Source organism: Thunnus thynnus, chromosome 13 (genome assembly GCF_963924715.1).
Source record: "Thunnus thynnus chromosome 13, fThuThy2.1, whole genome shotgun sequence".
Lineage (NCBI taxonomy): Eukaryota > Metazoa > Chordata > Actinopteri > Scombriformes > Scombridae > Thunnus > Thunnus thynnus.
This window is the reverse complement of record NC_089529.1, coordinates 28485325-28498391: the sequence shown is the minus strand read 5'-3', so window position 1 is coordinate 28498391 and position 13067 is coordinate 28485325. Positions and strand designations below refer to the sequence as shown.

At 39.1% G+C, this 13067-nt stretch overlaps 1 protein-coding gene across 1 annotated transcript in view; it reads right to left on the bottom strand.

The window, feature by feature from the left end:
* sgcd (sarcoglycan, delta (dystrophin-associated glycoprotein)) overlaps positions 1 to 12287 on the bottom strand; it is a 184231-nt gene extending 171944 nt beyond the window's left edge. Inside the window, exon 1 of the mRNA XM_067608896.1 lies at positions 11749 to 12287. Coding sequence (XP_067464997.1) covers positions 11749 to 11751 — 3 coding nt within the window. The 5' untranslated portion in view covers positions 11752 to 12287. The remainder of the gene's footprint in view (positions 1 to 11748) is intronic.
* Positions 12288 to 13067: the final 780 nt, after the last annotated feature.

Genomic DNA, 13067 nt, shown 5'->3' with positions numbered 1-13067 from the left:
GAAACAGAGAAATGCGAGACAAAAGTGGAAGAGACAGAGAGAGATAAACTGAGAGAGAGCAAGGGGAGAGGCTGAAATACTTCATAGGAATGAAAAAAAAAAAGAAGGGAATGGAAGGGAGATGAGAGCGCGAGGGAGCATGGGAGAAAGAGCCAAGAGACAAAACGAAAGAGACAACGAGAGAGATATACAGATAGAGGCAGAGTAGAGAAAGAGATATCTGCGTGTTCCAGAGGAATGTGGAGAAACAAAGAACCTTGAAGCTGGAGTTGAAAATGAAAGACAGTTAAAGGACAGGTTCAGATTATTTCAAGCTTAAAACATTATTATATCTCCTAAAAAATCACATTTATATACTTCTAATTTGCCACAGCAAACTGCATTTAAAATTAACATTTTGCATAACATTGATTTCTTCTTCAACAGTATCCACTTGTGGCATCTAAAGCATTATTAAAGGGGACATACTCTGCATATTTCCAGCTCTATATTTATATTCTGGGGCTCTACTTGAATATCTTTGCATGACTTACAGTTAAAAACTCCTTATTTATCTTCTACTGGTCCTTTATGCAGCCCCTCAGTTCAGCCTCTGACTGAAACAGGCTGTTTTAGCTCCTGTCTCTTTAAGGCCCGCCTCCTGTTGAGCTCACTCTGTTCTGACTGGCCAGCTTCAGGAAGCTTCTTCCTTCATAATCAAACTATAGTAGCAGGATTTAACTTCTTTTTCCTTGTTCTTTCCTGGAAATGGAAACCTCTCAAATATACCAGTACATGTTCAAGCCCCAATCTGATCTGAAATATGAGAGTGGACAATGCGAACAACCCATGGAACAACCTTAGCAACAACCTTAGCAACAACCTTAGCAACAACCTTAGCAACAACCTTAGCAACAAAGACTACAGAATGGACGGCGTTTGTCGGCATGTGCAAACAATCTGTTGTCATCACAATCATCAGAAAGTGGAGGTAACTTTGCAAATGAAGCCTTCAGAGCAGGTTGAAGCCCTGACTTTTGACTTTCAGGAAGCAATTTTACATACATTCACCTCAAGTTTTAGAAATTAAACCATGTTTAATATAGACATCCGACATCATAACAGTATAGAAGTATGGAAAATCACAAAAAGCATGACATCCCCCCTTTTTTATGATCACATTTAGGCAACTCACAGCACTTGCATATGGTAGGGAAATAATGGGGTCTTGGTTACAGTCACTGTTTTTCTTGGGAGGACAAGTTGCATGTGAGTTCTAACATATCAGAGGCTTCATTCAACATGGAAATATGACAGAAATACACAGAAAAATGCAAATCTAAAACTCCTTATCCTTATACTACCTGTAAATATGGACAAACTACTCCTGAAACCATACTTGTCTGCCCCTAATTGGTACTAAAACATGCCAAACATCTTCCCAATTAACACAGTTGAAATCCCTCATCATGCCAAACTGTGGCAGCTATCAGCCTCAAAGTCATGTAAACGGCAAAATTACAGTCAAAACATCTGAACTTCAGCTAATGATTTCCAAAAGTTACTTTAGAAAAAGCCCCATATGACAGATGCCAACTTGTTGCCTTTCATATCACAGAAAAGTTTTCAGATTTTGTCATTGCTGTGCAGGAAGTTGCATCTCCACATGACATCATGTCAAACATGTGTCTCCAAATACTTGTAATGGCAGTTCTGAAAAGTTATATCTGAATATGATTGTATGTATTTTGTGTTATCTGATTGCTCTAAAGGAAACAATGCAGGCTATTAGTTAAATTAAAAGATATACAATGAGAAAGACTCATAGAGCTACTTCAGAGGGAGCTTAAACACTGTTTATTCTACAGTCTACAGGCAGGAAGCAACACATCCTCATACCAAAACAACAGAATGGGTCTATTTCCAGTTGACTCCCAGATTGATATATATGAGTGTTTTCAGCGCCCTCTAGAGGATGGATGGGGACCAGAAGAACAATATATAATATAATGATGTTTTATGGTATGACAATGCTGTGGTTGCGGTCTGGTTAGGTTTAGGCACCACTTGGTTAGGGTTAGAGACAGATCGTGGTTCAGACACCTGAGCTGCAGCGACTCACCAGTGAAATATACTCCCTCTTGTGGGGAAAAACACACCTGAGCTGTGGTTGGAAATGGGAGGTAAACATCAGTCTCCTGCAGCAAAAGCCACTTTTTGCCATTTTTGCCATCTTGCCAACTACCCAGCTCCTTCTGATAAGGAATTAATCTTACATTGACGTCATCTGAACAGCATCACTTCCCCGGGTCATAATTATAATGGCCGCTAGATGGCAACTATAAGTTGTTTTTGCCGGCCTGAATTTTTAGACCTATACTGTCGTTTTTTCCTGTGAGGACGGGCTGGAAGGAAGACAGGAAAGGGAGAGGTCACAGGAAGTGGATGCAAACCAGCTCTAATTATTTTTAACTCCAAGAGAGAGAGAGACATTCAGAGAATCAGCTGATCTAGTGGTAACGTAAAATAACCTCAATAACCATGTAAAAATGAACTATGATGATTAAAAAGGGAACCGTGATCACAGAGCAGACCCAAAGCTGTCTGTAGGGTTGATTTGAAATAAACAGCAAATACTGCAGAAATAGAAACACTACCATCCCACCTGTGAATTCACAGTCAAGAGTTAAATTAGTGAATTCATTTTACAATCAAAGTACAAACTTGTTTTTAAGTGTATGGCAGCCTTTTAATCATAGGAAATGTTAAATATCTGAGAATCTGCCTACCTATTGATTATTTTTGCTTGGCAGCAAGCTCGGCATTTAGTTTGTTTATCGTAACTGAATAAAGACGTAAGCTGTACTTAAAAGATTAACAAGAAGTGCCTTCTCTAACAAAACATTACAGACAACCTTTATGTTAGCAGAAGTATTGGGAGTGGATGATTTATTCTGATTGCATAAAATCAAATGTAAATGCTAACATGTCTTCATAAACATGGATTTCTTATTTGGCAGGTCAAAAGATTCATTCAATACAAAGTCATTTAATACCTTTAAAACAACAGCTATACATAACCTTGATGTCTAAAGGCCTAAACTTTAAGTTTTTTAACTTTTTAAATTAAAACTGGAGTTTATTTTATAAGAGCAAATCTTTCCGTACTGATATTTCAGTTACATAAAGCATAGAGGAAACATTTATATAGCAAACATTCTCAGTTGTAGAATTCTGAACAAAAGCCACTGATTAATAAATCAAGCTGCAAGCTGCAAACTTGGACCTAAACCCTGGCTGCGTGTTCACATTGTGAGCGACGCCATCAATTAGCAGATTGAAACTGGCAGAACAAGCCCATTTCCATCACAACACACATTCATCTGCGTGGGCATCAGCAGCCAATCACATCTTTCCAACCGGTTTTACTTTGTTTCGTGAACAACAGGTTTTGTCTGAGGGGATGAAAAAAAAAAAAAAGGTAAAGTTGATTGCAGACATTTAAATCACAGTTGTGACACACTGTAGCCCTTAGTTATGACAATTTGAGAGGCTGGTGGGTAGAAAGGCTTTAAGGGTATTTTGTTCTGTTAAATGTATGATTTTAATGATGCCAAATTTGTAGTTGCAATCACAGAACTCACACCTCACACAATCAGCACAGTAAGAAAAAAAGCAATTTATCGGAGAGCAAAGCAGATAGAGGCCTTTGTATGATTCATGGAACATACTCGACATCTAAATGATTAAAGTTTTACTTGAAGGGGGAAAAAATGAAAAAAAAACAACAAACTTTAAGTTTCAAACTTTCTGTTTCAATTCATTTCTCTATTTATCAGTTTTTTTATGCTGTACATTTTAAACCAGAAACACTCATTGACCAGTGGAGTCTAATTACATTTGTCTCTCAGTTTGGCCGAGGTCTGAGGAAGCTGTAATGATGTGATAAGACAGCAGGCTCTGCAGGCCGTGGTGGTAAATAGGAACTTTCCCTCTTAATTGACCTAAATAAATACTAAGAAGACTGTAAGGGATGGACCCCCAGGTGTCCAGTTGGTATTACAGATTCATTAAATGGTGAGTAAAAAAAAAAACACAAAGAGAATTGAGTAAAACCTGCCGTTCTCTCTCAATCACTCTGCTTTCAAGGGTTTAGGTGCTATTTACCCTGAGGCGAAATGGTCACAAACAACGGGGGCGGGGTCATCATTTCCATGGAAATGACTTTGCAGAGTGGTGCCAAGCGGATGTGGGAAGAGGTTGGCTCGTCTCAGCTCTATTCCTGCTCCAAAGTCTAATCCCCAAATTATCACTCACACAGCAAATCCCCCTCTCATCTCCTCTCCTACCTCACTTTTCTCCCTCTTTTCACCTCCTCCTCTCAGACTCATCTGCCTCTCATTTTTCCTCTCAAGCCCCCCCACAGCTCTATCTATCCATCTGTCTGCAGGAGGGTGGAGACAATAACAGAAACACTGCATGCAAGAAGACTTATCTGTAAAATAAATCCCCTGAAAGGACCACAGTTGTTTCATTGAATGCCGTTATGAATCTGATTTAAGCCGGTCACCTCAAATGTGTGAGTCTTATAAAAACTGCAATCATATCTAATGGGGTGTAGGAAGAATCTGGAAAATTGCATAAATCGACAACAAAATGTCACAAAATGCTACAGCAGAGAAGAAAAGTTACAAAGCTCAATAATACCCCGCTCAGACATGCGCCAGTCAACCCTCCTTCATGACCTTCCTCTCGATCACAGTTGGACGTGGGTTGATTTTTGTATGAATGAGGTCCTCGACGCGGGTTGCCATCAGGGATTTGATTGGTATTATGACGTAAACGCTCAACTCAATCTCAGCCAAAAGCAGCTATTCTTGATTGTATCTTTGATTAAAGCTAATTGTGGAACATTACTTTTTGTGTTCATGTCATATCCAACCGTTTGACATGAATGGGTCCAATGTGGGTTGAACGCACGTCACTAGTCTCGCGTCATACACACGTCTGCTGTCTGAAGGTGGTATAAGAGGAATGCTAAAAGTATCTCAGTGGAGTTTCTGACCACTAGTCAGTCCCTGTAGAACATTTTTTTTTCAAGGGGCAGATCTCCATGTTGTTTGCATCACATGTTCAACCAGCATGAGGATGCGCATGCGCACCACAAGCATGGAGGTGACGTGAGCGCTAACAATCGATGGTTGATGGTAATGTGTTTTAAAATGTTCCAGTTCAAGAGGAGAGGAAGAAGACAGAAAATGGATGTCAACATCTCAGGTTTCAAAAGTTTTATGAGGTAAGAAATGTGTGTCTGAAAAAACTTCTTATAAAACTGTCATGGCTATGCATTCGCCCAATTGCCCGGTGCAACATTATCATCCCATTGGAGTTGTTTTTGTTTGCACCTGATGAATATATGGAAATAAGTATGTTATATGTAATATGAATATAGTCCAAAAGGTCTGGTTTGCACTCCTGCATAATCTCCTGAATTTTGTGAAATGAAATTGGTGCTGTGCAGGTACTACACAACGGGTATATCGGAGCTTGTTAACTAAAGCTCTCTGCTGCTACTGCAGACAAAATTGATGAGAACACTGACACAGCAACATACAGTAAAAGTGTTTTTCCACCACAAGTAACATTACAGTTGTCATTTGATTAATTGGAGCTTTAACTATGAAACAAACAAACTCAAACTCTTTCAGGCTTCGATAAACTTCAGAAACAGTTTTTATCACATGTCAACCAGCAAAGATGTTTCACTCTGTCCTCTGCAGTTCTCAGTAGCACAAAAATATAAAGGTCTGATGAGTCATTCCTCACAATTTTCCACACTTCGGGTGGTTTTATGGTCACAGAGAGCTGAAGTGTAAGTACAGTGCACAAGGCATGTTGCCAGGTGTTAAATATAGTGCTGTGGATAGGCAGCCATATTGCCTAGAAGCTGTTTTGGAGATAGACAGTGTCCTTGATCAGGGGCTGTTTTATATTAAGAGGTACCTCTGGGGACAGGTCTGGTATGTTTTGGCTTAATATTTGTAGAGACAAACTGAAAACCAAGTAAGTTATTACTAATCCACTCTATCACCTTATGACTGCAGGACTCAAAGTCAGAACAAACTGAAACCGAAGCTGTGCACTTAACAAAGGTGACTAACCATAACCCTAATTGAAAAGGTGCTCCTGGTTACAATTAATGTATTGGATACTGTTGGCTAGCATACTGTTGGCCACAACAGACTCCAATAAAATCTCTAAATCTGTGTAACATTTGTAAAAAAAATTACTGGTATATGTAGTGCTTAATTTTGAATAAAAAAGGTGTCAATATTCTACCATCTGCAACATTTGAGGTCACAAAACATACATAAGAATTACCAAGATGTTTTCCCAGTGGACTTGGCCCCCATAAGACTTGCACAAACCAAATTATTGTACCTCAAATAGCAGCTGTACAGTTTTACCACTGCTTGTGGCAATACTGAGTACAAAAATGGTGTTCTGGAGCCAGTTGCAGCCGCTGTTCATAAGTTCAGACTAAGTCTTGCTATAATGTTAGTGTTTACTAAGTAGATAACTGCATCATTAAATTAAAATTGGTTGTACCACACAACCTAGTTGTTATGTAGAGATGAGTTGTTACTAAATAGGTGGAACTGTTGTGTAAGCTAGTTGGATGAACCAACTAACTAAGCTAATGTTAGCTTGCTAATATCTGCCCCGATTATATTGAAGAATAAAAGAGGTAATATTGGATGTGGTCAACATATCTGACATGATGCTTTACATTTCACAAAAAAAGACACATTATACCTCGAATTACAAAATGTTGTGCCAATAACATTAGACTAAATGGCCAAATAACAACAGTTAGCTTAGCTTAATCTGATATTTCCCTCTTACTGTAAACTGCATGAATACTACTTATTCTAAAATACACATATTTCTACAGGTATGCAGATATAAAGTCAGACCTACATTCACAAAGAATTGGCAGTCAAGTTTATTATAGTTTTTGGAAGTTATGTTAAAGCTTGTAATGCTACAGTCACTTCCTGTTTACATCACTGGTTGCTTCTTACTGGATGGCACTACAGATGTTTCCCAGCAACCAATTTACACATTATTTTATACTGTTTAAAGCTATAATATGTAACTATTCTGCATTAAAATGTCTAAAAATGACGAGACCTGTCTTATATATTTTGTTGAATTGTGTACTTACATTATCCCAAATGTCTCCAACAATTTTCAAACCTAGAGAAATCTGTAATTTTAATCAAGGTCTGTTTCATTTGGTCACCTGTCAATGGCTTCATACATCCTCTACCAAAGAGTATCCTTTTTTTTTTGTTTTATTTTTGCTCCCTGGCATATTCCTGCTTCTACTCTACCTTCAGTCTGTGCGGTACATCAGAACAAGGCACAGCTGGTGAGATTCACATGATTCTAATGTGGAAAAACAGGCAGCAGAAGTTTTCTTAATAAAACTTTCAATTTTGCACGAAAGCAACATGTTACTTTGGCTGTGTTGTTGTCACCAGCTGTTTTCTTCTTATTTTCCTATACTGCCCTCCTCCCTTTCTTTTCCTCTCTCCTTTCTCATGCTCTTATCTAACATTTAACAAGCTGCAGAAACAAAACGTTTTATAATAATAAGACTTGGAAGAATACTTTATAAACACTAATAACCATAAATGACTGGTCTCTGTGCCCCTCCTGTTCAGTGGAGCAGTGAAAACCTCATTGCAGAGCTGCTGGTGAGATGCTAAATGGATCAGATGAGAAAGAGGCTGATCTTTTCAAGCGTGGCTCTGATGTGCCAAACTGCTGCTGCAAAGATCTGTTGGAAAGCATAAAACCTCCAGACACTCTCAGCAAACAGCAGACAAGCTCTCAGTGGTGGCTTGGAAACACACGACTTTTGCAGCACTTGGGGAGGAATGTGCTCATGTGAAGCTCAGTGGGTGGAAACACTGCCAGGGTTACAGAGTCACCGACAACCTTCAGACATCAACCGATGTTAAAAACCGACTAGAAAGGGGCAACAAAGTTAAGTTAAAACAATGCCAGGAGTTGTCACAGCTGCACATTTTGCAAAACCAAAAACATCTGTGAGGCAAGTTTCAAAGCTTTTCTTTTTATACAGCATCAATAATATGCGTAAGGCTAATTAATTTGGGTTTTTTTTTACAAAAATATAAAAAAAAAGAAAGTTTGACAGTCTATTCTTAACACTAACAAGAGTTTAAATAAGAGTCCAAAGCCATGCTAGCAGCTCTATACTAGACACAGCATGCTTTGAGTTAAATGTGAACATCAGCACGCTAACATGTTCACAATAACAATGCTGATGCTGCTTAACATTGTCAGCATCTTCGTGTGTTATGCATGCTCTCCATTGGCATTTCCTCCCACTATGTTTTGTTGTTTCTTTCCCTTTGCTAAAATGTGTTGTTCTCTCCTCCCCAGAACCTGATCAGCTGATTGAGAGGTTGAGGCTCAGTGCCTACAAAGGAGTGATGACAGAGGGAAGAGGGAGATTAGCTCCCTGCCAGGAAATTTTGCAATAAATATTGTTTATTTTGAGTGAGTTTTAGTGGCGTCTGATAAGTGAAGGCTTCATCTGAGACATTTGTGTTGAGGTCCGGAACAGCATGTTAGCATGCTAACATTTGCTAAATAGCACAAAGCATGGAGTACAGCTGAGGTCAGTCATTTACCAGACATTTGGTCGTACCAAAAAGTATTTCTGGTACATTTGGACCTGATGATGGTGCTAGTTGATGTCACCCTCATAATGGCACGAAAGGAAAAGTCAGCGAATCACAAAAATCAGTAGGATTCATCTTGTGGGGACAATGAATATCTGCACAAAATTTAGTGGCAATCCATCAAATAATTATTCAGATATTTCGAAAGTGGTGGACCAACAGATTGACATTGCCATCCTGAGAGCCGTGGCTAAAAAAGTACAACAATCTAATTGAAAATGTCAACAACACAAGTATCCAGGTAAAAACCGGATTTGAAAAAGATCTGTGGCACAGATGCACTGCAGTTTAATCATTTTAGTGTTTTTGGTGCTTTTATTAAAAGAGGAAATCACACATATGATGAAGTATGTTAATCAGCATCTTGTTGCTGCAGCAGGAGGCATGCGATCCAGGTGAGTGAGTGTAGTTTCGGTAATAGGTAACAGTAGACACATGCAGGCAGACACACATGAAGAGACGGAGCCAGAGAGTCGGGGTTGGGAGCTGGAAGGTCGGGGGGGGGGATATTTAGAGCTCTGACTCTGCTCCTAATATAACTGTGTGCAGAGCGACAGCTGCTGTGTATCCTGGAGCAGGTGGGCTGTGTTACATGTCAGAGTCACAGTGGGAGTGAATGGACTCAGGAGTTTCCTGGTGACAGAGGCTTCCTCAGACAAATGTAATCAATGTATAAACAAGTGCAGAGACTGTAAACGGCTGCTGGTTGTTGGTACGACACAGCAGTAGCTGCTAATTTCTCTGATCTCCTTATGTCTTTCTTTGTTTCTAATTAGAGAACGTTACAATGTTAACATGTTACTATCTTATAATATCATTTGGCATAAGAAATAGAGATGAGTTGGGTTTTTTTTAGAAGAATTAGAGAAGCAAAGACTGAACTGGTGTTTTCCTTGGGTGGACAAGATGTGATATTAGTGCTGTTAAAGCATGAAGCTGGTACTCCTCACTGCTTCACCACAATTCTTTATGTAGTTAATATGAAACTTTAAAAATTTGTATAAAAATATATATTAAATTGCAATATTTGAACAACCCATTATGAGCTGCCGCTCATAATTATTATTATTATCAGTTTGATGTCACAACTGGAAAAAATAATGCTTTCAGTAGTCTAGTTCAGTAAACATGGAGCCTGGAAAAATAATTTCATTTTCAAAACAACATGGACAGACTTGTTCAGATGACTCATTTTGTTTTTAGAGGTAAAGGCTAAAAACATAGCGTGAAAAACAAGTAACAAGTATATAATATTGAGTTTAAGAGGTCTTCTGGAAATGGCACCACTTGTTGGTTTTCTGTCTAGATATAAACAAGTACTCATTTTAGAAAGTAATGGAACTCTAAAGTGCACAAACCAAAGCATTCTCATGACCTTGTCATGTTTGTATATGGAGATTGAGACAGAAGCAGGATGTATGCAGACATATTTTGGTGAAAATAAGTGTGTTAAATAAGTATACTGAAGGATGGACATTTACTGCAGGAGTGGTTTGAAAAAATGTTCATGAATATTTTACCGCCCCCTTTTAAACCTATAGGTGATACTGTAATTGTTTGATACTCAAATTATTGATTAGTTGATTACAGTGATTACAGTGCTGATCAAACCTTTAGCCAGAGCTGTAAGTTTAGTTTAGACTTGACATTTAACTCAGATGTTTTTGCTTTCATGTCTCAAATCAGGCCAATTGCAAAGTCTGAGATCAACGAGCAATACAGAAAACAGCAACAGCTACACCTTGTGTAGCAATTTGGCACCTGAAATAAAAAATAAATAAATTAATAAAAACACTGAAAGGACTTATTTTTATGTAAAAAAAACAACTGTTAACAGCTTTGAAAGGACAGTGGACATTTGCCAAATTACTTTAATGGTCAGCATTTAAAACCTGAAAGACTTGCATCTTGAAGTGCAATTTTAAGTAACCTTTAACCACACAGTTTCAAGCTAAATTTTATTTCATTTAATTCAGGTGACATTTGAAAAGTTTGGCTTCTTTTGTTGAAAGAAAAAAAAAGATTTTTTGGAAAATGTTGTTCATATTCCAGAGAAAGTATTGAAGAGTTTTTTTTTGGTATTTTGCTGAAATTCAGTTTCCCAAGTTAGACTTGCACAATAACACTTGAAACATAAATCTGCAGTGGAGACTTCCTCCTACATACTAGAGACTCGACTTGAACTTATCCCAATAGACTTAAAAAAAAAAACATGCTTTTACTCACTGAGCTACTCGGAGACTGGACCTAAACAAAACCTCTTTCCCCCCAAACACATACACGCCCCTTCACCACAACTGAGCCAGCCACTGATCCCTCCCACCCAGAAAAGACCCAGAGTCAGTGTTGAGGCATGTGCCTCCCCCTCTACAGTCCAACAGTAGGCTGCCGTCTGTCCACACGCAGCTTCTTGTTACTTATTTATAGCAGCTTGTTCCCTAGAGGTACAAAGTAATTGAAACCAAATGTGTTGCCGGGACTGATATAGGGAAGTGGGGCGGTCAGCCCACCCACCCACCACCCTCCTTCTCCGTCTCTATACACAAAGATTGCATGAAAAGGGGTGTGATTTAGAGCAAACAGCCTTGGAAATCACTTTTTTTCCGCAATTTCATTTCTGAAGGAAAAGAAAAGAAAGTTCCCTAGCTTCATTCCTTTCCAACCTCTCACTTCACAAAAAATAAATTAATTTAACTGCTTCAGTCTCGAGGGGGGGGGGGGGGGGGCTCTGCATTTTGTAAAGTGGTTATAATGTTGTTTTTTTTTCCCCAAGTTGGCAAGCACAAAGTAGGGGAAAAAGAAAACCAAGAACATTTCTGCCAAGAGAATCAAGCAAACTGCAAACTAAAAAGGCACAACGGCTGCTTTAATTTAGTTCAACTTTTTGAAAGAATAAGGTAGCAGCACTCAAAGCTCGGCCCACGTCCCCGCCCACCGCAGCCACACTAACAACTACACTTAATTAGCAATCCAAACAAGAAACCAAACTTACCATGACTCTGTCTTTTCTTTCTCTTTTCCCTCTTGTTTTTCCTCTTTATTCCTCTCTTTACTTCCCCTCTTCTCCTCCCTTTTGGGCTCCTAGTGAGATTTGCTCAGAGCCGAGGTGTGTCAGGCAGATAAAAATGGGACTTGAGTTGCGTTGAGTTGAGTTGGGACTGAGAGGAAGCGGCATGAGGCCTTCACTGACCAACTCAAAGTAGGCAGTTACCTCTCTTTCTCTCTTCTCTCCGTGCTGCCTTGCTCTCTTGTCAGCTCTTCCAATAACAAACTGCTCCCTGGCTCGTTTGGCCGAGTCCCTAAGCTGTGAGCTGTTTCCTGGACGTTTCGTGGACTGCTGTGACCCGGCTGTCTCCCTCTTTTCTTTTTCTTTTTTTGAAGGCTGCTGCTCTGCTGTGGAGAGTGTTGTTGCTCCAGCCCTCTGTCTCTCTGAGTTGCAGCCCTGCCTTCCTGCCAGATTTAGAAGCAGAGACACATGTGGGCTTGTGGTTTGAAGTTTAAAGAGGCGGGACTTGACTGAGTGTGTTGTGTTGTCATGACGACCCCTCCTTTCCCAGTAGTTTGAGCTCTGCCCCTCTTGTGTTTTTATGAACACATACATGGAAGCTTGTGGATGGCATTTTTCATGTATTGTGTGTAGATGAATACAATATACAGTCATACAGCAAGACCTGTCTAATTAATGTGTGTATCAGTTGCTAGGCTACTTCTACAACTATAAAAATAACCATGTTTTATGATGTGACAACGTTGTGGTTAACGTCTGGGTAGGTTTAAAGATGATGGTTTGGGTTAAAATGGACACTTTGTTAAAGTCAGAGAAACATGCAGTGTGGATTGAAGTTACTACTTCCTACTTCCTAAATTAATTCAATTCAATTCAATTCAATTCAATTTTATTTAACCCTCCTGTTGTCCTCGCGTCAATTTTGACCCGGGAGGACAACAGGTGTCATTATGTGCTGTCATCAAAAAAATTGAAATGGTTTCAAAACAGTATCCTGTCTTAGAAATTATTAATTATTTTAACAATAGTTGAGATCAGAGGAAAATATGTTGATGTATTATGGCAGACTGGTATATGTAAAAGTTTAGTCAGGATACTGACAACAGGAGGGGTTATATAGCGCCAAATCACAACAAAAGTCATCTCAGGGCACTTTTCACATAGAGCAGGCCTAGACCATACTCTTCATTAAATTAAAAAATTAAATCAGGCGACCTTCGTCGTCATGGCTACAATAATAAACACGGGGTCGAGGTTAGTTGTAGTAAAAACTGTCCTGACTCACAGTTGGAAACAGGAAACAA